Below are 24,890 nucleotides of genomic sequence, written 5' to 3'. Positions count from 1 at the left end.
TTTTTGGCAATCTAATCAGACTAGTGGTAAAATGGAGTCTCGTTTTGTAGTAGCTTTCCAACATTTTGCCTACTGCTTTTAAAGATACAGAAAGCACAAAACAGTACAGACCAGGGCTTCAAAAGGAAAAAGGTGAAGGCTGCATGGTAACCTCTGAAAAACAAGCAAGAAAAGTTCATTAACTACCCTGGTTGTGTCAGGGTGGCAGTAATGATGGCTTAAGGACACAGGCAAACCAAGATGAGAGGCTGTACTAGTATCTCTTGATTAGAAAGACCAGTAGAACTGGAAACCCACATCTTTTTAGCAGGTGAGCCCCATTTTAGCTCTATGTGTGGCCTTATTTCCCAAGTCTTGAGCATATAAATTACAGTTCAGTCTTTAATTATTATATACATTAGGCAGGCTCAACACCTGATTTGGGGCACTGCATGCCCCATGAGTGAAAATCACTGGATAATGATCTGACATAAGTCTCATGTTCTCATTTTTAATTACGTAATCATGTGCCTTTGTTACTATACACCATTAAATACAGAATTATTAACTTCCTTGTGTTTCATGGTAACAAAACATTCAGACTTGAATAGCCCTGTCCTCATGAGCCCTTGAACAGAAACAACGTTTTAACCCTCTCTTCCAGGTGACCAGGGAAGGCACAGAAATATTGGCTGGTTTCTTCTGAAGCCCTGAGTGTTTGTATCCTCCCTTCTTGTGAAATGTGGTGCTTGACAGCACGTGTGACCTACACTATGAGTGTCCAGTACCTTTCCAGCCAGGCCCTAAGGAATGACAGAATCACAGAATGGATCACTCGGGGGGAAGGGACCTTAAAGATCACCTAGTTCCAACCCTCCTGCCAAGCGCAGGGACACCTCCCACGAGACTAGGTTGCTCAAAGCCCCATCCAACCTGGTCTTCAACACCTCCAGGGATGGGGCATCCACAGCTTCCCTGGGTAACCTGTTCCACTGTCTCAACAGCTTCACAGGGAAAGATTTCTTCCTAGTGTCTAACTTGAATCTACCCTCTTCCAGTTCAAATCTACTCCCCTTGTCCTCTTGCTACATGCTCTTATAGAAAGCCCCTTCCCAGCTTTTCTGTAGGCCTCCTCGGGTGCTGGGAACAACAGCACTTTGTGGTCAGCATTCACCATGTCCCAGAGGGAGGGAAGCTGCTCCTGACCCACCCATGCTGGCTGAGCCATGTGTCTGCTTTCCTTCAGGCCTCCTCTTGCAGGACCCTCCGGCCCTTGCAACCCGATCACCTGTTGCACGCAGGGCTGACTACCAGGAGCACGAAGGAAAAGCCTCCCGGAGACTGTCCCTCAGAAGTGTTTTGGATCACTAGCGGGTTAGGGCAGGCAGTGAGGCACAGGCACCGCTCCTGGGCTGCTCTGGCCGGCTTTGCACCTCGGCTCCTGGGCCGGAACGCGGTCACCGGAGGGTAGCCCGGACACCCTCCTTGCCCGGCCCGGGGGCCCGGGCGCTGCCCGCCCTGCCCGCCAGGGGGCGGTGGCGGGGGTCGCGCACACCTGCCTCCCCCGGTGACCCTCCCCAAGGGCGGGGCGTGGCGGGGCGCATGCGCGGCTGGTGCCCCGCCCCCCAGCCCGGAGGTTGGCGGTGCGGAGCGGTGCCGTGCGGTGCCGTGCGGGGCGGGCGCTCTCGCTGGGATCGGCAGGTACGTGGCGTCGGGGCTGCGCGGCCCTGGCCCCTCTTGCTGGGAAGGGGGTGTCCGCTCGGCCGGCCCGCCCGCACCTGCCGGAGTGCCGCGCTCCCGGGAGCCTGTGCCCGGGCGGGCGGGCGGAGCTGGCGCCGCCCGGGAGGACTGCCTGCCTGCCTGCCCGCCCGCCTGCCCGCCTGCCTGCCTGCCCCTTGCCGGGCGCGGGCAGGCTTCCCGGCGGCGGACCCGCCACCTGCCCGCTGTGGCAGCCCCGGCTGCGGGGGCCGCGGTTGGGGGTCTCCCTCCTCCTCCTCCTCCTCCTCCTCCTCCGAAGGGGCGCTCGGGGCAGGTGGCGGCACTTGTCTCGCCCCCCCCCCCCCCCGGCTCCTTCGGGGCTGCCGCGGGTGCGAGGAGGGCGGCTGCCGGCGGGGCTGCGCTTGGCCCCAAATCCAGGCGCTCGAAGGCAAAACTGGGCAGAAGTAGTTCTTGGGGATCAGCCTGCCGAGCGTCGGGAGCAGCTGCCCGGGCTGAGCCGGCGGCGGACAAAGAGCCGGGGCGCTCGCCCTCCCCGCGGGGCTGCTGCGCGGGGCGGCTGCGGCCTCCCGGGCGTCCTGGGGCCGGCGGGGAAGGGCGGCCGGGCAGGGAGGCTAAAACGAGGCGGGGGGGGGTTGGGAGAAGAGGCCCAGCTGGTGCTGAAGTCTGTGCGCACAGAGCTCTCGGCCGGTGCGGGGGAGCGCCGGGAGAGCCTGCGGGGCCGGTGGGTCCGGGTTGGCCCCCGGGGCGGCGGTGCCGAGGGGCGGCGGGAGCGGGGACTGGCTGCGTCCTGCATGGGGGGCTGCGCTCGCCTCTCCCCTTCTGGTGGCTGTTCCGGTCTTCGAGCGATATCGAGGTTAATACCTCGTCGCTGCTGAGTGGTCCAGTGAGCGGTGGTAGTTTAGCAGGGCTTTCAGTGAGCCTGAATTTCGTAAAGCAGTCAGGATGGCTCCGAAGGGTCACTGAGGTCACAAGTCGATGGCAGGTGATGAGCTGTGCGGGAGAGGGCCCGGTTCCCCGAGCGTGGCCGGGCTGGGTGCGGGAGAGCACCGGGCTGCCCTCGGGGCTCCTCTCGCTGAGCACAAAGCAACAGTGTTTTCATCGGCTGGAGAGCGGGGTCGGTTTTGTTTCCAGGTGGCTGTGCTCAGCTTGATCTTGCTTGATTTGTTCGCTGTGATAATTTGTAAGCATGTTCTTGGGAAGTCCGACAAACGGTGATCTACATGCCTAAAATAATCAGTCTTCCACAGATTGGCCATAACTGTGAAATTAGCAGCTTCTCTTTTGAAGCAGATGTAAGGTTATTCAGTCTAGAAGCTTGTATTGGCAGCTACCATCTGTTCAAATATTTGTATTCCTCAGTAAAATACAGGGCAAAACCTGACGTTTTGTTGTTTTAATATTTTTATTGTTGTATTTATTATAAGTCTGTTTAATGAGTGCTGGGAAGGGTTAAAGTCAGGCCTTCTGTATTTTTGTCTTGGCAGTCATTCACCTGCTGTGCTCGGTTAATGTTACCCAGTGAGCAAAGAAGGATAAATAATTTACCATTCTCATTATGCTTTTAATAAATAACAAATAGGAGTGCACCTCACAGCTGCAGCCGAAATACCCGTCTTGTTACAGTATATTTAGAAGAGGATTTTTTTTTTTTTCTGTAGGAAAACAGTCGCAGGAAGCCTTTTGATTCAAGACTGCAACTGTCATCTTAGGTTTTATTGATTTGATTTAAAATTCATATAAAATGCCAAATGAGCTGGTCTCACTGTTCCTCTTAAGTATATAGATTTTCCCAGAAAAAAACCTGTACTCTGGATTTTTATTTTTAAGAACTTTTTCAATATGCCGTTTAAATTCATGTCTGCTATAACTTTAACTAAAACTTGTATTAGAAACTTCAGTTATGCTTAATAATCTATTAACAATTTTTTTAAAAATTAAGAAAATGTTTCTTTAAATGTATTTGCAGATGCATTTAGAAAGCTTTACATAGCATGAAAAAGATTATAATTTTTACTTCAGTTTACTAATTGAGTATTTTCCATGTTAATGGAAGACTCATTTTCATTTAACACTGAAATGACACTGCAAGTCCTAGGCACTGTGATCAGGCTTAAACCTGGGATGGGATCGTGGAGTTGTTTCCAAGATATGGTAGAAAGAACAGTGCCCTGCCTAACGAGGTTGCAAAGAGAATAATATTTGCAGTTAAATTAACTTAGTTTAGAGAGTCTTTGTGAGCCGAACGGCATGCTTCAGGTGTTTGTTTATTTTAGAAGTTTGCAGTATTCTACCTTGCAAAGCACTGATTTTTCTCTCTAGTAAGAGGTGTACTATCTACCACACTCTAAGCCATGTTTATTTATAGGTTTCACAAGCACCTCATAAATATAGGTCGTTGAGTTTTGTGTGGTGCTTGTTTCTGTAAAAGATGCACTTCCTGTCTGCACTTGTATTTTTCTAGTTGAAGATATCCCTGTAATAAAGTTTTCAAAAGAGATTTTTTTAATCATCAATTCAGCAAAACAAAAAGTCTTTTAAACTTTTATAAAATCTTGCTATTGTTTGTCTGAAACAGTGTTTTGAATGCCCAACATGAGAGTAAAGAATAGGAAAAATACCCACATTGTATGACAGTGCTAGTGGGAACAAAATAGAAAAATACTCTCACGTTGAAGCAAGTGTGGTTTTTCTAGGTCTTAAATTCTGTAGACTTGTCTAAGTTACAGTTTACCTTCTATTTACCATTTTGCCAAGCCTAGCATCTGTTAGTAAATATATAGTGTAAGGTCACTTGCAAATTAAAGTAGAATATGTAGTGTTCTGGAGTAGTTCAGTGCTGCTTTTGTTACTGCCTCCAAAAAAATTTATGGGGTATTTGGGCTCCTGAAGTAGAAAGTTCTGTCATAACTGCAAAACTGTAAAGATAGGAATTGTTTTTTTACAAAACTTAAGGAAATTCCTATGCTAAATCTTGAATTGTGTTTGTGCAATGATTTTAAACTTGCTTGAATTCTGTAGTTTAGTTTAAATATAAAACCGTTCAGGAAAAAAATAATCCACTAAAATTATTTGTCCCATGCCAACATCTGATTAATTTCTCATATGGCACAGGTGTAACTGAATTGGTTTTGAACTGAAATTAATGTCCATATACTCATTACAACAATTTTACTTTTTAACCTGCCTGCTTGCATCTGATCGGTATCAGTATGGAGCAGCAATGTTTAATTGGACTCCTTTAAAAGGTATTTATTAGTCCACCACTCTCATTCCCTACCAAGTTCTTTAGAGCTTAAAACATAGTACATTCCAAACTGTATAATGCCAAATATTTCAAAACTTCTGGGTTTTAAAACTTTTTTAAACCTGCTGAGAAGAGTACAGCCCCAGTGGTGGATTAATATCAGCCCTTTTGCAGAACTTCTACAAAAAATCCACTTTCCTTTCTCCTTCCATATTAACTGAAGCAGAAGTTGATAAATTGAGTCCTTGAGCCTTTATTGCAATTTGAATGGCCTGCTGTGTGAACATTTAAACACTATAGCTAATGACACCGTTTTTTTGGTAAATGCTAACTAGAATTTACTTTCCATCAAAATGTTTAGAAACAGTAACTTTTTCCCTGTGTGTGTTGTTTTTTTTTTTTTGTTTTGTTTTTAACTTGAGCGGGTAACCATTCTTTTGTGATGATGCTCTTTACTATTTAAGCTAAAAATGAAGGTTTTTTGATGCATGAAATATTTGGTGCTGGTGTTGCTTTTTAATGGGTTGTAATAATGAGATGGTTCAGAGTTGTCATCTTCAACCTCTCTTATGTAAAAGCAATCTGTGGAGGACAAACTACATAGTTTATAGTAGGTGGTTTTCAACAACACTTTTTTTCTTTTTTTCAAAAAAAGCCCCAACCCAGGCAACAATAAATTACTGCTTTTCAGGGAGCTTTTTAGTATTTAGTTATTTACTGCTTTGATTCAGGCAAGTAGCTGAACCCCTCTTAGAGTAATAACAGGAAAATTACATTAGGAGTTTTGATTTGAGTGTGGTTGAAAATGTTCACAGTTCTAGATTCCTTTTAGAAGCTATAGAAATCTGTTAAACTGACCGTTGTTAAACTGGTTTCTTAGTATGCATTTTTTTAGTTTTAGATAAAATAAGATTTGTGCATCATTTTGTCATGAAGTTATGTGGGTAGTCAGCAGTGCAAGTGTGACAATGGAGAGGTAACAGAAAGCTGCAACGTTTTGACAGCTTTCACCAAATTTGCATTATTTCCACGAGAGTATAAGGAAATAAATTTATTTTTTCATCCTGATTTATTACAGTACTGGATTTTTGTGTGCCATCCATATTGCATGCTATCAACTAAGACAAAAATGACCACGGATTTGGTAGGCACTAATGCTATTCTAAGCTTTCCCTATGTATTAGTGTGGTAGGAAAAGTATTCATGACTTTGTGTAATGAGTGTGCCGCCCTGAGATGTCAGAATATCAGCTGTTGTTCACAGTAGCAGAATTACTGCTAAAGATTGCTCTGCCAACACTGGTTTTCAGCACATGGTCAGCCTGGCTCCTAGTAATGTCTGCTGACCATGCGCTTCATTTTCCTTCGCTGTTCGTTGCTACTGTAGTTAATAATACAAACCTTCCCTAAGCCTTAACCAAGGCTGTAATCGTTAACCACACTGAAATGTAGTGCGGGGTTTTCCCCTCCTTATGTTTAGCATTACTTTGAAGAGTTCTTTCCTGAAAGGGAGCTTGTGTTTTTAGAACCACCTAGCTTTTTTTGCACGTACACTTGGTTTCGTTCATGTGTAACTTGTGTTCAGCTGACGCCTTGGTAACAATGCAGTGGCCTTGGTGAGTCTTGAAACTGAGATATTTAATATGGGTGTCTTTCTCTTGGCTGGGTGGTGTATCCAGCTTCTGCCTGCTCACTGCTAAGTGAGAAGTAAGGCTAGGAAAGAAAAAAGTTGTGAATGGGAAGTGTTTTACGCAGATGGTATGGTGATGAGTGCCCATTTGACAGGCTATGGGAAAAGTTTAGCTAAGGGACTTTATTTCCAGCTCATCCAGGAATAACTTGTATAACTTTTTAACTTACTGTGTCAGAAAGAACTTTTTTTTTGTAAACTGAGAAGGCACTCATGTATTTATTTACTTGTAAGTCTCCCTTGTGTGTCTGGGCTAAGTTAGATATTTAATGTATCAGCAGAGTTATAGTCTTGTAAATAAAGTTCCGTAATGTTTAGTTTTGGTTTTTTTTCATTGTTAAAAACATATGCAGGATACAGGTAGGTTAGGTGGAAAAGTCATAGGAAAGAAGTTAAGTGGAACATTTATTTTAGGAGTGGGAGCATGTAGGTAGGATGGGGGTTTTAAATTAATATTTTTTTCCCAGACATAATAATTTGCTTATTATAGATTGATGTGGTGGTTGGGAGGGGGAGATATAAATGCATCTGAACATTTGAAGATAATAATTAGGCATCTAATAATTTTTCTCTTTGTGAGCCGGCGTGACATCCTGTGCTTCATAACAGAGCTGAATTTGTGTAAATTGTCATGAAGATATGAAATGGCACATTTTTGAGCCTGTCCCTTACTTGATGTACTTAAAATATTTGCTCCAAACAGCCATAAGATTTGTACAGAAATAGCAAAATACATTAAGAACTGACAGATAAGTTTTTCCTGAGCCTTTTTTTACTTGGAAATGGCTAGGTAGTATTTTTTTTAAATCAGTTTTGGGAAAAAAAACCCACTTTCTTAGAAGATTTCAGCCCAATGGTGTATGCAGCTAAAAACTAGTGGTACTGGTGATGTGAAACACTATGGTACCAGTATTGAACTTTAAGGTCAGGTTGTGAGTTTTCAGTGGAACCATGAACTTGTCTTTCAAACTGAAACTGGAAGCTAGTGTCAACAGAAGGGAAGATGTGGCAGAAGAGCTGTTCCCATTTTGCTCTCAGCTGCATTCTCATTTTTTCAATATGGCAGTATTTTTCCTTATAAATGTACAACAATGAGAGTTGCACTGTAAAGTTGAAACATTTTTGGAATTTAACCTTGAAAAAATGTCTTGTAGCTCTGGCAGTCCCTCTATATTGATTTGTTGACTCAACAGGCTTTATTACCAGGTAGAGCAGGTAATTAGAATGCTTATAATATAGTAAAAAAGAACTGTAGGAAAAACGAACAATAGTATTTTTCATACTAAAAAATAAGCCATTCATCTCTACATCATGGTAGAAAATTTCTAAAATTGTGATTTTACATTGATTTACATGGTTTTTACATGTGTAAATCATGTTCGTGCAACTGCTCTTGATAGTTCAAAATAAAACTGATTTCTGCATAAAACCAGAAAAAACAAACAACAAACCCAAACTCATCTCATTTATTCATTTGAAATCCCTTTTGTCCCTTATGTATGGACAGTTTCTTAGAGGTGGTTGTTTTTTTTTGTGGGAGTAATAAACAGCAACAGAGAAAAATGAATAACATGTTCTTGCTGTCTGAACAAATTAATTTCTTCCACATGTAGCTGATAATGTGGTAAAGCAACTTGCTTAATGTGGAGGTAGACACACTCAGTACAATATTGAGATGCACAACAGTTTTGAAGAGTGTTCTTCTGAGTTTAAGATGACCAAAAAGTCTTGATGTAGCTAAAACATTACTCCATGTGCTAATTTGTGGGTTCCATTCTTGGCATTTTTAGTGTGTTTTATGTGAAGTAACTAATGAACTGGACGTACATCTAAGCAGATGGCATCATCTCTTCGTGGTTATGAACATCATCTTTCTAGATCTTCTCTCTGCCTTGTCCATTTTGTTCTAAGATCCAATCAGATTTGTCTGTAAAATGTAATATATTATTTAATTTAGATGCTACAGTTCTTTTTTTGCATGCTAAATACCTTTGTGAAGCCTTCATGTTCTCTTATTTATGTAACATGGAAAATATTTTTTGCAGTGAATAATTACTGCTAAGTAAATCCTTCACAAATTTCTCCATATTTTTAGTTTTGAATCATGAAAGATTTTTGTGGTCTCTGATGATAACATTGCTGGAAAACAAGAGCTTTATTTTGGGACTTGTAAAATTAATGTGTTTTACTTGTTCACTGTTGAACTTATGAAGAACCTATGGAAATAAAAAATAAAATATACTGTCATTTAAATTGCCAGTTCATAGTGGCTTATTTTATATCACCCAAGTATTCTGAACATAACTGTCTGAGTGTTTTTTTAATTGAAATAGGTGTCAGATATAATATTTCCTGTTTGCATTCTGATAATGTGATTATTTAATTCAGGGTTTCATATGATGAGGCTTTTATTATGGCCAGTGACCCCTTGGAAGGCTTTCATGAAGTGAACCTCGCTTCACCTACTACACCAGATCTTCTTGGAGTAAATGAGTCAGGGACTCAGGAACAAACTACCTCACCCAGTGTTATCTACCGACCGCATCCTTCTGTTGTGTCCTCCACACCAATCCAACCCAATGCATTAAATGTTTCTGACCTTCCCACACAACCTGTTTACTCATCTCCTAGACAACTGAATTGTGGAGAAGCATCATGTGTCAGGTAAGTTTTGCATGTCTGTTTATTTAAATTGCTGATGTTTGTTGCATATACACTGCTTATTTTACTAGAGATATAATATTATTTACCATGTTGTAATATTGAATTGAGTCCATAATGGTATATTCAACACCACTACTGCCATTTCTGAAATATTTCTTATTATATAAATAAAAAATGTATCACTCTCTTTACAGCATCAATGTTACCGACGCAGTACTTTCTTCTACCTCTGGACCCCAGGGTGGGTCATTCAATCACAGTAATTCCAGAAAGGAGAGCAATAATGCAGAGAGAGAGTTTTTGCAGGGTGCTACAGTAGCAGATGTTGCTGAAGGAAATGAAGATATTTTTGGGTTGAGTACAGACAGTTTATCTCACTTACGGAGCCCATCTGTACTGGAAGTAAGAGAAAAGGGCTATGAAAGATTGAAAGAAGAACTTGCAAAAGCTCAGAGGGTAAGGCTTGTTGTCTTGTCTCCTGCTTTTTCTCACTTCAGAGTGGTTCTAATATTGCTGAATGATAAATGTACCAGAAGGTGCAGTCTGAGTCTACTAATTTCTTACAGAATTATTAGGATGTCATTATTTTATGTAATGTTATTTCAAATGTGTGCAGTGCTAATGTCTTATTCCTTGATAGTTTTTTGTTTTCTAGTGTTGCTGCTACTTAAACATGGAAATGCTTTTTCTTGAGAATGTATACCATTCCTTCATTATGGCATTTGAGAATAGGAGTAATTTTCTGTCATTTAGTTGTTACCATATAAGCATTTATAGATGGTGATTATATTGCTCTCTAGTCTTCTTTCTCCTAGAGTATAAAAGTGTAGCATGTGTCATGGAAGGTAGAAATGCTTTAGGACAAGGGTACTATGTTTCATAAGGGAATGCCTGCACAGGAAAAGAAGCAATAAAGATGTCACTAGTGTTCTTTAGTACTGTTACACCACACTTCAAATTGAATGTGGATACCTTTGCAGACACTGTGGCTCAATTCATTAATATTTGTAAAGCGCTTTGTCTTGTTTGGATGGATGGTGCTATATAAATGCAAAGCCATTATTTATCATTTTAACATCCCTCTGTGCTTAAACTTTTGTGTCGATTTTGTGCTGTTTGTATCTATGCCCTTTCCTCTCCTTTCCATGATGATGTTTAGATTTAAGCACATCTTGTTTTTGAACTTGTTTTCCTTCGTTTGTCACTTCATCTTGTTGAATATAGTCGTGATGTCTGTCATAGTTGTATTTGCCCTTGTTAATGTGAATCTTAAATATGGATTCCGACATCACTTCTTCTGTTGATTGTTTTATTGCCATAGTTGCTTATTGTAGTTTTTATTGTAGTTGCTTCCTTTGGTAATGTATTTGTTTGCTTAGCATTTGACTACTGAAAGGAAACATTAACCTGACCTAAGTTTGAAGACCCTGCATGTGAATATGTAATTCTAATAGTTAACCTTGGAGCCTTAAAAAGTAAGAATAAATTAAAGTTTAAACTTCAGAAAAACTCCTCCAGCTCCTGACAGGTTGATTCTTACTAGTATTATACTGGATGGATAACTTATTTTGTCTGCTTGTCTTTCTAAACTTGCAGTGTTTCAGAGTTGCCCAGTAACGCAGGAGTCATAGCAGGAGTCTGTACAGACTGTACAACAATAAATCCTATTCCTTCCCTCATATCTACTTTTTTCTGCTTCCTATGTAAGGAGGAGTTTTTACCAGCCTTAATTCACATATGCTTTCTTCTATAAGTTCACACAGGGCTGTGCCCACTCTGTGATACTCAGTATGTAATGCAGTTTTAAAAGTTTTACTTTGGAGTGTATTCACTTTTGTTGATGAGTACTCAATTTAAAAATCTGTAGGGATATTAATAATAGGTAGTGTCTGGTGGTTGGTTTTTTTGTTTGTTTGTTTTTAAATTCTCTATAAAAGGGGAGGTTTAGGTTAGACATCAGGAAGAGATTCTTTACTGTGAGGGTGGTGAGACACTGGAATGGGTTGCCAAGGGGAGTTGGGGATGCCCCCTCCCTGGAAGTGTTCAAGGGCAGATTGGATGGGGCTCTGAACAACTTGGTCTAGTGGGAGGTGTCCCTGCCCATGGCAGGTGGGTTGGATCTAAATGATCTCTAAGGCCCCTTCCAGCCCAAACTGTTCTATGATTCTATGAAGTCTGTGCTGTTTGTTAGGAACAGTGAGAATACAATTTGTACTTGGAAGTTTTTGAGCTCATTGAGCCTCAGAACCTTACAGGCTACAGATTTTTGAGAGTGAACCCCGTAAGAACAAATTTGCTGTCTTGCGTTTTCTGTTTGTTCCACATTTCTTAATAAACATTAAACACTGATTTGATTTTTGCAGTTGTGATCAGAAAGAGAACTAGAAAGGAAATAAAAATTTTGAAGCTTTGGGACCCATTGCCCAGTTTTTTTAATGCCTGTTTTTACAGGGCAACTTTTTTCTAATATCCTCTCAGTTTTTTGTATTAGAGAATCTATGTATGGCTTGTCATTGTTAGACATACGATTCTTGAATAAATTATTCAGGAATAAAATAAAGATTTATTCTTTTTTGTTCCTCCTCCTTTGTGTATGCCTTGCATTTCCTAAGACTACAGACTTTGCTTCTCAGAATAAACAGCGTCACTGGCAAAATTTTTAATAAAAAAGTATTTTAAAAATTTGTTTCTTCACAAGAGGAAGTGTACTGTTATACTTCAGTCTGATTTGGTTGCAGCACTAAATCATGTCATAAAAAAGGTAGCAGCAAGGTGAGAGGTATCAGTAGGGTGGTATAGCAGCATCCTATACTAAAGGAGCACATAACGTTGGACATACTTTTGCCTTAAAATGCCCCCTTAATTAAAATGACTTTTTTTTTTTTTTACTTTGTTGCTTATCTTTTCACTTAAGACTTGATTTCTGGCTATGTGGAACTCAAGAGCCCTTGCTTGTAGACAGTTTCTGCCTTTAAAGCATCACCAGTAAGATCAAGAAGGTCTGAAAAGGCTTAGTGATTCAATGTCTGGGCCCTTATCTCCTTGTGCCTCTCTGCATTTGCATTTTTCTCTACCATGTTTGGATGAAGCAGTGTCACCGTGGTTACTGAAGGTAGATCAACTACATGTAGATAACATGAGAGAATAGTGATAGTATTTTGATGGATGGTATTTTTTGATCTGCAAGTTTAGTGGAGTCCTTGCAAAGGAATACCTTCCATTTTTCTTCTGAAGTAACAAGCATACATTGCATATAATTTGGATAGCTCACGTGCAGCTTCTGAGCTTTTGGCAGTTCATAGTCATGATTTCCTTGATTTTTTTGTGTGATTTAGCCCTGAAGTTATTTCTTCATCAGTCAGACCGTCAATATAATCTTGTCACCTGTGACTGCATAGGGAAACTTAGGTTTCTGTGTTGATACGTTTTCTCTTGGAGTGTTGAAATTCTGAGCTGTCTCTGAATGGTTGGCCCCATTCTATGATGAGGAAACAGCAGTCTATCAGATGTTAGTTGCAGACACCATATTTGGTTTGAGAATGAATTCCATGCTTCCCACGATCTTTAAGGGTAACCTCTCTAGGCCTGTTGGTAACAAATAAAAAACATGTTTGAGTTGTAGTAGAAATATGAATCACTGGTATCTCCCTAGCAGAGTGAAATAGTTTTTCCACACTAATGCAGTGATTCATGTGAAAGAGGTCACAATGTAGAATGTGGTATTGTAAATGCCTAGATTTTTCATTCAAAGGCTTCAATTTCTGTATGCATTCCTCATCTTGGAAACAAACGGAATGTTACAGTTTGATCTCTTGTCTGCAGATCTTGTGTGTTGATGCAGAATTTGAAGTAGATTTTGTCCATTTTTCTGCCTGTATCATCAAAGAATCCAGTGTAACAGGCTATTGTCGTTGTTATAGTCTTTCTCCTCAGGCTAGCACCAGTGGTTAAATATCTTTTTTCCACAGTAAACATGAAATTTTAAAACTGCATGTATTTTTGAATAAATAGATTCACAGTAACTATCCAGAAATTCTAGTAGCACTATACAGTACATGAACATTTTAAAATTTCTGTTGTCATTTTCTTATAAGTTAACAAACAATAAAAATGAGGATGTTCCAGAATAATACGCCATCCCAGAACTCCACTGAAGAGTATACTTTCAAGCTTTTGTAAAATAAAATTGCATTTGAATTGTAAGGCCACTGGCTTGTGATTGTTAGAGATGGGTTAGTTCTCTGGAGGTGTTTTAGCAGTTCCTTGCTGGTTTTGAGTGATGAAAGTTTCAGTTTCCATGCCTCTGACTGATACTGTTGTAGTGTATTGTAGGCAAAGAAATTTTCTCAGGCAGATAGAAGACTACATGCAAGCAAAGCAGAAGCATCTTCACCCACACTATAAGATGATAATTAAATAGTTTCTGAAATGCTCTTATCTCTGAAAAGATATTCTGGACCATCTCTCACATTAAAAAACCTTGTAGATTGGTTTGTGGACTAGTTTTTATATAATTTGTCTAATTTGGGTGCTGAGTAAAGAGCAGTCAAATAGAAATGTATTCTAATATAAATACAAACTTTTTTGACACCTTCAGAATTCAGCAGTATCCCGTGGTTCTGAATTTAGGTGCTATCTGTAAAAAATCTTCAGTCTTTCCTTGATCTTGTGCATCTAGTTCTGACTTGGTTAAATTGCTGAACTAGATGCAGGATGTTTTTTCTTTCAAGAATTTAAAATATTAATGTTTTTGAAGCAGTAATTTGCATTCCTTATCTCACTTAATAAAGACCCACCTTATAGCCTGTTTATGAAGATCAAAGTGAAATAAGCAATAATACTACTCTCTGATACCAGATTTTTTTTAACTTTAAGTTTTTTTCCATACAAGTTAAGTTTTTTCTCATAGCAGCTTAAGTAACTGTTTGTGTTGTGCTTTATAATAGTGCATCTCTCATGCAGTTACTTTTTCAGAACAGTAGAATGGGAAGGACTGCAGCATGGATGGTTAGTCTAGCACACACAGCTGTCTTTTCTGCCTCTATATGGTGTATGGCTGGGAGGTCTCCAATAATGTGCACTCATTATTTCTGCCCTGCTTAAAACCCAAGCTATTAAACTTGCTTGGCAAATCATATGTTGTGTTATGTTCCTTCTGAATCATGTCATGGAAACTTGCCCAGTGTTGGACAAATTTAGCCAAGTAGCCATGCATAGTAGGCTGCCTGGTGTTGTCTCTTTTTTGTTTTCATTAAGTAACTTTACTTGTTTGCCTAAGTTTTAATCTAACACCCCCCCACACTCTTTCCAACTGCAGGCAAAACTGTAACCCTCTTACTTCAAATAGTGTATTGATAGTGGTAGCCCAAAAGTGAACCTGGGCTAGTTCTTCCTTCATTGTGAGTTTGGTAACTCTTGACCTGAATATTAATATAGCCTTCTTTTAAGATATATTAATATATATGTAGCATTTTCCTTACAATCAGTAAACCAAAGGAAATGTATTGATGTATTCTGAGGAACATGTGAACTTGAGCTTTAACATTTTGCATCAGAATCTTTCATTTCCATATTAAGAACTGTACTTTATATGGGAATTACTTGAACTCAAAAACAAAAAATTAATAATTTTTTTTGCCTTTTTTTAAACTTCCCCCCCCAGTATTTTTTTCTTTGGCTTTTTTGTATTCCATTTTCCTTTTCTTCTCGCCATCTGTAGCTATTTTCCTGCTTTTTGTTTTGTTTTTTTTTAAGGGAGATACAGGTCACTTTGTGCAGAATAATAGCTAGGAAGTAAGAGTTTAGTACTATTTGAGAAAACACTGTTTGGAAAAAAGCTATCACTTCAGTGGTACCTTTCAAAATAGTCAAAAGGTTGCATATGGAAAGTAAAAAATTAAAAACAGCAAACAAACTAGACTCAAAATCAATCAGAAGGTCCAAAGTTAAAACTAAATAAGAGAGAAATAATGCCTTTGATACTAAGTGAGTCTAGAGCAGTCCTTAAACACTTGTAGGATTTAGGAGCCAAAGTTAAAGAGGACCCTTCATCTTAGAGGAAAATCTGTTGCCAGCTTCACTGCAGAAATTGAGATCAAGACCTAATACTAGCATGCTACAAAGCAAAATGTAGGTTCCTGCATCATTGTGTACAATGTTTCTCAATTGTGAAGACTGCGGGAGGAATACTGACTACCTCCCAGAAACCCAAAGGAAGCTGCCATTTGGGCCTTCTTATGACTGTTGACTTGCCCCCCAGATTTTTCTGAAGGCAGCTGCTTTCTTTACTGGTTTCTGGAGGTTTTCAAAGCAAATGCTAGATTCTATGTGGAGTCTCTAATATGTCAGTGACAGTGACTCCTGCATTTCAGGAGTGAGGGGGAAAAGAAGAGGAGGAAGAACTAGATGGCAATGGGAGGGGAGTTATGGCCAAGAAAAGAAAATGCTTGAAAGGTCAGAGTGGACGGTCTGCTGCTTTTCTTTCCCTTTCCTTCTCTTTCTTGCAAGAGATTCCAGGGTTTAATAGTTGGGAAAGGAACCCTTCTTTTAAATTCCTTGTAGTTCTTTGCAAATTACCCCACTTTTCCATTAGGCTTGAGACAATACAGATGAGATTGAGCATGTGTAACCCTTATGCTGCCAAATCTGTGTTAAAATCTTACTGTAAAAGTGGTATGATGAGACCTTCTTCATTTAAGTTTTAGAGGTGTAGGAAAAGAATGTTTTGACTTATATCAGTTGCTGTAAATTGATTTATATATCTGCATAAAAAAGGGCAGGAATATAATTACAGTATTATTTTGGAATTGTATTAGGTGTAAGGCGATATGCAGGAGACAATAAAATGTTTTAAGATTCTTTTGGAATTGGGGATCATCTTGAGACAAAGCTTTCATTTATTTTTTTTAAAGGATTACTTTAAGTGTCTGTTAAGGAATGGGTAAACAGAATTGCTATTCTGTCAGTCCCAATAATTAATTTGATTTATATTTTAAGCCTTAAGTCCTCTATACTTTCAAGAAAAAAAGCTTTTTTACTTCAGAGTATTTTGGAAATGCTGATGTCTAGGTTAGAGATACTTTAGATTGGCCTTGTATGTTGCTGTAAATCAGGAAGAGTAGTTATATGTATGTACAGCATTAATTTAATTGCTTCTAGTGTTGAGATTAATATTTTGAAAGACTTTGTTTAGCAAAGGTTTTGTTTTCTTCTGATTATATTTTTTCTTTTCCTTCCCCCTCTCTATAGTGTTAGTTTTTAAAGGCCAAATTGTTACTCTAAGTCAGAATAAATAACTTTCAATTTTTCATAGGAGCTGAAGTTAAAAGATGAAGAATGTGAAAGGCTTTCTAAAGTGCGAGATCAACTTGGACAGGAATTGGAAGAACTTACAGCTAGTCTGTTTGAGGTTTGTTGGAGTCTTCAATGTGATATGCTTGAAGCTGAGCCAGATGTTTTCTGTAGTATCAGTATATTGTATGCTGAATTTTTCTGCAATAAGCTTATAAAGGGATTTGTGTCCTAAAGACCTGGGTGTGTAGAAGTGGAGGCTTAAGAGCAAGCAGTAGACTTTCCACTTAGATGAAAGAGACCTTGTTGAGCTTGTCACTCTGCTTAGACACAAACAAAGAAAATAAGGAAAATATATAGAAAAGATTAAACTATTTAGGCTTAATTTTTGGCAAAAGTATTTTGAGACACTTTCTCTGTCTGTCAAGGCTATCTAGATAAGTGATAAATTTGGGGTTGCCAGGGTGGTTAAATAAAAAAATAACGTAGTTTCACATCAGTGGAGGTAGCAAGTACATAACCATGCTTTCAGCTTTTGAATTTTGGGTCTGGCAGCATGCTACTCTCACAAACTTGAAAAGAAACATTAATACTGAGTTGACGCACCGGAGTGGAACCTGGTTACTAAGTGAGAAGCCTGAAGTTTTAAGTGGGATCTTTTCATTCAAGAAAAATACAGTAGTACCAGCAAAGTCTGTGAGTGGTTATTACACAGAAAAAAATAATCTTAAATCCATACTCAAAGCAGGATCAATTATCATTTAATAATAGGACTATATATAGGAATACCTAGAGGCTAAATTGTGATACTGATGACTGTGGGAATAAATTCCATCATCTGTAGGTGATTTACATGTTTACAAAACCTTAAGTATTGGTTTTCAGCACATAAAGACACAACATTAGGTATGTTTTAGAAACAGTATTTAAACCTATGATGTTATATTGGTATAAAAGTGCTATTAAAACCTTGAAAATACTGAAATTCAACAATCAAAGTAGACTACTCTGTGGGTTGGCAAAGCATTTTATTTCATCATCCTGATAGGGCAAAGTTACTTCAGATATTAAGCCATTCCTGTGTGTGGAGAATATATGGGACACTGGAAAGGTATTTGATAGTAATCATATTTGTGTACATTGGGTGGGAGGAAAATGGGGCAGATATCTTAACTGTAGAGGAATAAAAATAAAATTATCAATGAAATTTTATATTCATGGTACTTTATTACTTAGAACAATATTATCAAATTGCTGAAGCTATGTTTGAAATACAGCATTATTAGTAATAACTAATTATTAAGTTTTAATTATTCAGAACTCCCAACGGTTGTGGGCATGTCACTTGAATTTTCTTCTGTGATCTAATTTCACCAAGAGGCCGTAACAAAACACAGTGTTGAGGTTTCTTGATTTTTGCACTGAGATCTACCGCCCTTAAATTAACGTTCCATTCTGAATCCCACTAATTTCAGTGACCATATAAGTTGGTATGTTGGAGCTTATATTAATGCATCCCAATAGAGGATTGAGACTTGTTTTGCACAGCTGGTTATTTATTACATACACTCTAATAGCACTGTAACATGATTTGCTTTCAAAGGAGCATCACTAAGCCGAAACTGCATGGTCAATGTTCAGTGTATTTGTACACATTGTATAAATGTGTATGTTCCCATTCCTGCATGTGTCTGTTTTTACTTAAGATAATTTTACAAACCCATATTGCACAGTGGTGTTGTATGCCAGTGGGAGCCAGAACTTTTGGTATGATGATGTATGAACTTTTTTGGTTGATTTATATAGCGTCCAGGTACATGCTAGGCGCTTTACAGATATGAGAAGGATCCAATTCAAAATAATTTAGTTGGTGGCCCAGGTCTTTCAATCATTGTTGCCTTCAGTAAGTACCAAGTAAGAACAGTAATTTGATCACAGGCACAACTTGCTGGATCAGAGCCTGAGCAAATACATTATGCAGACAAAAGGCTTAGAGGTATGAGGTAAAAGGATGTTTAAAAAATTCCCAGTCCTTTTACACTTTCTAGTTTATTGGCTTAGCTTTGTTTCTTTATTTGGATTGGGTTTTTGTAGTGCTTTTTCTGTTCTATTTAAGAAATGCTTATTAATCCATAAACTGTTTTAAGCTGTTGCTTTGTCTGTTTTATTGATGCTAAGAATTTAGACTTCACAGTTGTCTGACCGGTTCCTTCACGTAGAAATTTACAGTTGAGTATAACTGGTTATTCTGGCTAGAAGAGGGGAGAAATTCTTTTGAATGTGCTACTGTGCTCATGTTGATTTTGTTGTTACTGGTTGAGTCTTTTTCTTGGGGGTCAAGAAACTTGACTTGTCAGCCACTGAAGCATGACTGGAGCCTGGCATCCATGACAGGTATTTTTCCTGTTGGAGGGAGGTGGGTGGAGCTTCTGAATTTCTGAATATGGAGAAGAAACTTGGTGGGCCAGTGATGAATCCAAATGATAGATTTGTGGGTATTTTTTGGTATGTAACTATTTAATTTCAGATTGTTGCACAATTTACTATACACAGGTAGTCTCTGGATCTTGCAAATTTGTGTGAAGCATTTACACTAGGTAAACGTTTTTTTTATAGGAAGCACACAAAATGGTTAAAGAAGCTAATGTTAAACAGGCTGCAGCAGAAAAACAGTTGAAAGAAGCACAGGGAAAGGTGAGTTTTTTCCAGCTTACTTGCTTTGTCTTTTCACATGGTTATAAATCTGAAGTGCGAATCATAAAGATGTAAGTAAAGCATTACCTGTATGCATTATTTAAAAATATACTAAGTTGTTTTGTGTTGCCTTGACATATTCGTAGCTAACACCTGTGGGCACAGAGCTGGTGTTTCAGCATCATACCAGATAGCTGGCAAGGTGCCTAAGAAGCCAGTGTCTCTACAGTATGCATTTGCATAGGCATCTGTGTGTTAGTACTGTTGGAAGATTGTCTTTAGTTGAACCAAGATAACTGGAATAAAAAAAAAATAATAAAAAATCGGCATATTAATAGCCTAATACAATACTTCTTGTTAATTTTTTACTTCTTTTTTTCCATCCCAAGATTGATGTCCTCCAGGCTGAAGTAGCAGCATTGAAAACACTAGTACTGTCTACTTCACCAACATCTCCAACTAGGGATTTTCAGTCTTCTGGGAAAACTCCTTTTAAGAAAGGCCATGCAAGGAACAAGAGTACAAGCAGTGCTATGGGTGGCAGTCATCAGGACCTTACCATGATGCAACCAATTGTAAAAGATTGTAAAGAGGTAACAGTATAAGGAGAATCCTCCTTTTGCTGATTAAGATGGCTTTATTGTTTTGTTTTACTCACAGTAAATCTAGTATACGTTAAATCTTCATGTAGTATTGACTATTTTAGAGATTTTTCATTAATGAAAGAAATTTTTTTGGTACATATCAATGTGTGGTGATTTTTCAAAGTCTTTTATACCTTTAAATAATTAAGGAAAGATTAGATTTGAAACACTGGAATTAATAATTTAAAGGTGGAAATTCACAGAGAAAGAAGAAAAATACATTATAACTGAATGTTAAGTTCTGATGGCTTTTTACAAAATGCAGCACCAAATGTTTGCAAACTTTCAGAAACAGTTCATAAACATTTCATAAGCTGTCATAGAAAAGAGGAAGAGTCATTTTACAGATCAATAATGGGTGAAAGAGGCCAGGGAAAAGATGGAATTTATTTATTAGACAAAAAAAGGAGAATTACCACTGGCGTCCCAGAGGGCCTGTGATTTTTTTCTTTTATGTACTCATGTAATTGAAAATGGGGAAATGATGAAGGTGACAGATTGGTGCTGGAGCCCTTAGAATGGGAGTAGCAAAAAGTGACCAAAGAGTTGAGAGTTATAGATACTGAGTGGTTTCTAGAACAGCAGATGAAATTCAGAATCCATAAATGAGAAGCGAGGCATCTAGGAGAAAGTGCTGCTCTAGCACACAGGCAGCTGTGGACTTAGTGACATTCTGCTGGAAAAAAAAGAAGTAGTGTAGTTGTGGATAATTCTCTGCAAACATCATCTCAGTGCTCAGTGGTGGTCAGAGATGCACAAAGCCTTAGGAAAGGGATACACAAGAAAAGAAAAAGCATTATGCTGCTGTATGAAAATGTAGTAGGTATGTGTGTGTATGCAGTGAGCTGTGGTATCTGCATTCCAGAGGAGACATAAAATACAAAGAAGTGTAACATAGATGGTCAAACCTATGGAAGCATTTCTGTGTAGAGAGAGACACTTGAGAGAGAATTAAAATCAATACAATCACAGGTGACGTGGGAAAGATGGATGGTGAACAAATATTAATGATTTCTTGTACTAAGAAAACTTGGGAAGCTAAAAGGAAAATTTTCAGTCAGTACATAATGAAGCTTTACAACTCACTGCCACAAGGTAGCAAGATTAACAATCTTAAGTGTGTTTAAAAGGTAGTGTGCAAAGTGACAAAAGAATAGCCTGTCAAGGTATGTAGAAGATGAGTATGCCATTCGGCTTAGAAAGGAGGCTGTTAAATGAAGATACATCAGTGTCTTACCTCTTGTGCTGCTCTGCAGCTGGTCATTGTCTGACAGGCTAACTGGATCTTTAATGTGATTCATTTAACATGGCCATATGCCAGTCATAATTTAGTGCCTTTATACTATACACCTTCTCACTATAAATCTAGAAAAAAAAGGCATTTTCCACTTTCTGTTTCATAGTCAGGCTTCAAAAAACAACAACTTTGCAACCTGTCTGCCAACTTTCAGTGGCATCCAGGATGTTTTCCTTATTAAAATTGAATCCATGTTGCCCTTCAGGAAAGGGGGAGATCCGGGATGGAATCCAGTTGCTTTGTAAGCATGACACTGAGGTCATGACTCAAATTTGTAAGTGTCAGGCAAAAGTGAGAGGGAAGAAATCTGTTTTGCCTAAATTTCTTGTGGTGAGAAAGCTGTGAATTTGAAGGACATGCTGCAGAATGTTCCGTCTGCCTGATGTTTTCCTTTAGTTCAGTCTCCTTTCTGTTTTGAGACACTTTGAGCCTTATTGAGGCTGCTGAAAACAGGTGGCTGTTCCTTCCATTGACAGACCAAGGAATTAGTAAAAAACACATGGATTTTCCACCCACTGGGGATTCAGGGTTTCTGTATTCTGAGCAGGAGTATTTAATGGAGTGTGCAACATGGAGTGAAGAAAGTAACACTGCCTCTGGCATGGTGGTTAGGACATTGTTTTAAGCATGGGAGACATGCCTTTCCCTACTGCTTTCATTATTCAGTGCTTTCTGGTTTTGTTTACTGCTTTTGTTTATTGTTGGTCTAAGGTAAATGTTTTTGCATTTCTGGGAGCTGGGTCTGAAACCCTAGTTCTGCCCTTTTTTCACTAAACGTTCTTGCCACCGAGTTAAGTAACCCCTCTGCATGTCGTTCTTCTGATTTTGAGTGACTTGTTTTCAGAAGGGGGACTGAATATGCTTTTGCAGGGGTATGTAGTGACCTTACAGTGTGGGCAATATGGCTTTGTACTCTCAGTAAGAGTCTGCCATTCAGAGCTTTACATGTCAAGATGTTGGATGCAGCTGGGGGTAATACGTGTCAACAGACAGGGTTAGTGGCTGTCTGTCTACTCTAAATATCAGTGGAACCAGAAAGGTGCCAGCATCCCATAGACATGCTTCCCAGCAAGTGGGTGTAATCTCTAGGATAAGTAGACATGTCTAATTAATTTAGGTGTTTACAAGATTTAACCAGGCCAACCCAGGCTGCCTAGGTCTTGGGCAGGTAGCATCCACTCAGCATAAATGCTGATAAATGCATCAGTGTTCTTCAAAGAGCTGAAATGTTTGATGTTGTAATTTACTGTAAAATGAAAACATTAAAAATTTAACTAGAATTATTATTACAGTTGGCTGTGTATTTAATTGCAGGTAATAAAAACTTTGATCTAGTGAAAGGGCAAGTGAAGGCAGGGAGGAGATACATGTAACAGTGTAGACTGGAAAAAATGAGCATCAAGCTACATTCATTGAGCAGTTCTTTCATGGCAGCTTCTTTATAAATTGCAGGTTTGGGGGAAATGGAGTTAAACCTAGAAAATAACGGAGTTACTAAGAAATGCATCTTAATTTGTAGAAGCCTATAGTACAAATAAAAATTGGCTTTTTTTCTGCTGCTGTTTCTTGATTGTATTAATTTTAAAGCCAGACCTGAGAAGGGTTTGAAGGTATGGGAAATATTCCTTTAGGGAGCAAGTTACACCTATTGAATTTCATTTGTACAATGAGGTTGGTGGCTTAGCAACCAGAACATTTATGGACTGGCTTAATTAAGATGGTTGTTCCTGATTGTACCTGAGTGTAAGGCAAGTAGCTCTAATGGAAAACAAATTTGCCAGTCTAATTATTGCAGGTTCTTTTTCAAGGAAAGAAAAACAAAATCAAAAGTGACGGAACTCCCCAAAATATGTATGTAAGAGAATGGTGAAGTGCTGAGAGCTCAGAGGGGTTATGCATGGGAAAGGAACAAAAGACAGAGCTTGGTTCAAAGAAGTGTACTGATCCTTTCAGCAGTATTAAACTAAGGATTTAATACGATTAAAAATAAATTATTTTTGTTTTTAGCTTACATTATTTTCCCTCTTTCATTATCTCATCTCTGTTTTTAATATTAAAAATTTTAAAATCATATCGTGGCTTACCTCTGGCCTGCAGTGTACATCCCTTCCTATGGCTTTAGGTTTGGGTTTTGGGAGTCTGCAACAGTACAAGGAAAGGGTTTAAAAAACAATTGGAGAGGTCAGGTGGTGAAGTCTGTGTCAGCAGAATGTCAAAACGAGTCTGAGGATGGTGTCACATATCCCATTGGGAACTGGCATTAGTCTGTTAAGTTGGATTAAGAGTATGTGTCTGAAGCAGTTGTCTCCACTCTGCTTGGTTCACGTCTCGAAGCAGCATTGGTGCCCATGAGACAGGATCCTTCTCAAGTAACCCCAAACCAGATTATCTGCTCTGGGAGTACCTAAGTGTGCTCCAGCTGTTAGTGGGTAGCCACCCCTTGGGACAGGCTGTCCCATAATGCAAACGTGGATTTTGGTAGTGACCTAGTACCAATCTCCTGAACGTCAGACTGGATATGTGCCTTTCCACTGCTATAAACTCATCTCAGCGTATAGATGACAAAATGACGTGTTTTCAAAGCAGATAAAACCATCTCTTCCTAACACAGTGCATGCTTCCTCCTACTGTGATTTAATGGGTTAGTTAAGTGTTTCTTCATTGACTATAGGAGCTATGGGGAAGCAGGCTCCTAAGTGAATATCCTTGCCTTCCTTTTGTAGCATGGTGTGGGAAAGAGTTTGGGCATAAAGAAGAAAATGAAGAATAAGAGTATAGTTTTAATTGATGTGCATATTGAATACCTGTTGTCCTGTGTTAGTATATTCAGTGTGTTAAATGTCTTATTTTAGTGTTAAGATAGTGTGTTATATTCAGATGGACACAGTGTCTAGGATTGCAGTTGTTTCCTTTAGATTGCTCTGCTTTCTGGAGCTCACAGAAATGGAGATGGACTAAAATACTGTGGTCAATATGCATCAAGAAGAAATTTTGGGTTTTTTTGCTTTTTTTCTGTTAGTTAAATTTTTCAAAGCTATCCTGGAAACTTAAGAAATGGAGGAGAGGTAATTAGCTTGTCCCTGGTGTTGTGGTGACCAGAGGATGCATTATCTGTGTCTTGAAAATGATGTTTTGATTTGTTTTTATTTGCAGTCCTAGAAAAGTGAATTTAAGAAAGTGTTCATGGCTGTGGCACAACAGCATTCTTTCACAGTGCAATGGAAAGCATTTTGTTTCAATACTCATTATTTACCTGTGATATTTGCAGGTGATACACACTAGTGTGATAATTGCAGTACTAAAATATGTGAACTTTTGTGTTCTAGGCTGACCTATCTTTGTACAATGAATTCAAATCTTGGAAGGATGAGCCTACTATGGATAGAACATGTCCTTTCTTGGACAAAATTTATCGGGAAGATATTTTTCCATGTTTAACCTTCTCAAAAAGTGAGGTAATGGAAATTGTCTAAATATGGTCAATGGCATTTTTCTCTTAAATATGTCACATGAAGCCAATAGACTGTATAAAAAATGTTTTCATATGAAGTTTCACCATTTTTGTTTCATTTGAGTATGACAGTTTACAGTGAAGTGCTGAATTTAGTCTGGAGTGTTGAAATGATAATTTACTCTTCACCACTGTGATCTTTCAGATACGTTCTTTTTA

General features: G+C 38.9%; 1 protein-coding gene across 3 annotated transcripts in view; it reads left to right on the top strand.

The window, feature by feature from the left end:
- Positions 1 to 1,596: 1,596 nt before the first annotated feature.
- RAB3IP (RAB3A interacting protein) overlaps positions 1,597 to 24,890 on the top strand; it is a 32,391-nt gene continuing 9,097 nt past the window's right edge. Inside the window, exons 1-7 of one of the 3 annotated variants that reach the window (XM_051610597.1) lie at positions 1,597 to 1,680; positions 9,020 to 9,295; positions 9,490 to 9,751; positions 16,608 to 16,703; positions 19,202 to 19,279; positions 19,669 to 19,872; positions 24,547 to 24,675. In XM_051610597.1, the coding sequence (XP_051466557.1) occupies positions 9,045 to 9,295; positions 9,490 to 9,751; positions 16,608 to 16,703; positions 19,202 to 19,279; positions 19,669 to 19,872; positions 24,547 to 24,675 (1,020 nt within the window). In that variant the 5' untranslated portion in view covers positions 1,597 to 1,680; positions 9,020 to 9,044. The remainder of the gene's footprint in view (positions 1,681 to 9,019; positions 9,296 to 9,489; positions 9,752 to 16,607; positions 16,704 to 19,201; positions 19,280 to 19,668; positions 19,873 to 24,546; positions 24,676 to 24,890) is intronic. The other 2 variants (XM_051610607.1, XM_051610615.1) reach the window with 2 other exon arrangements.

Source organism: Apus apus, chromosome 1 (assembly GCF_020740795.1).
Source record: "Apus apus isolate bApuApu2 chromosome 1, bApuApu2.pri.cur, whole genome shotgun sequence".
NCBI lineage: Eukaryota > Metazoa > Chordata > Aves > Apodiformes > Apodidae > Apus > Apus apus.
The sequence above is the reverse complement of the archived record's forward strand: the minus strand, read 5'-3'. Positions and strand labels throughout refer to the sequence as shown.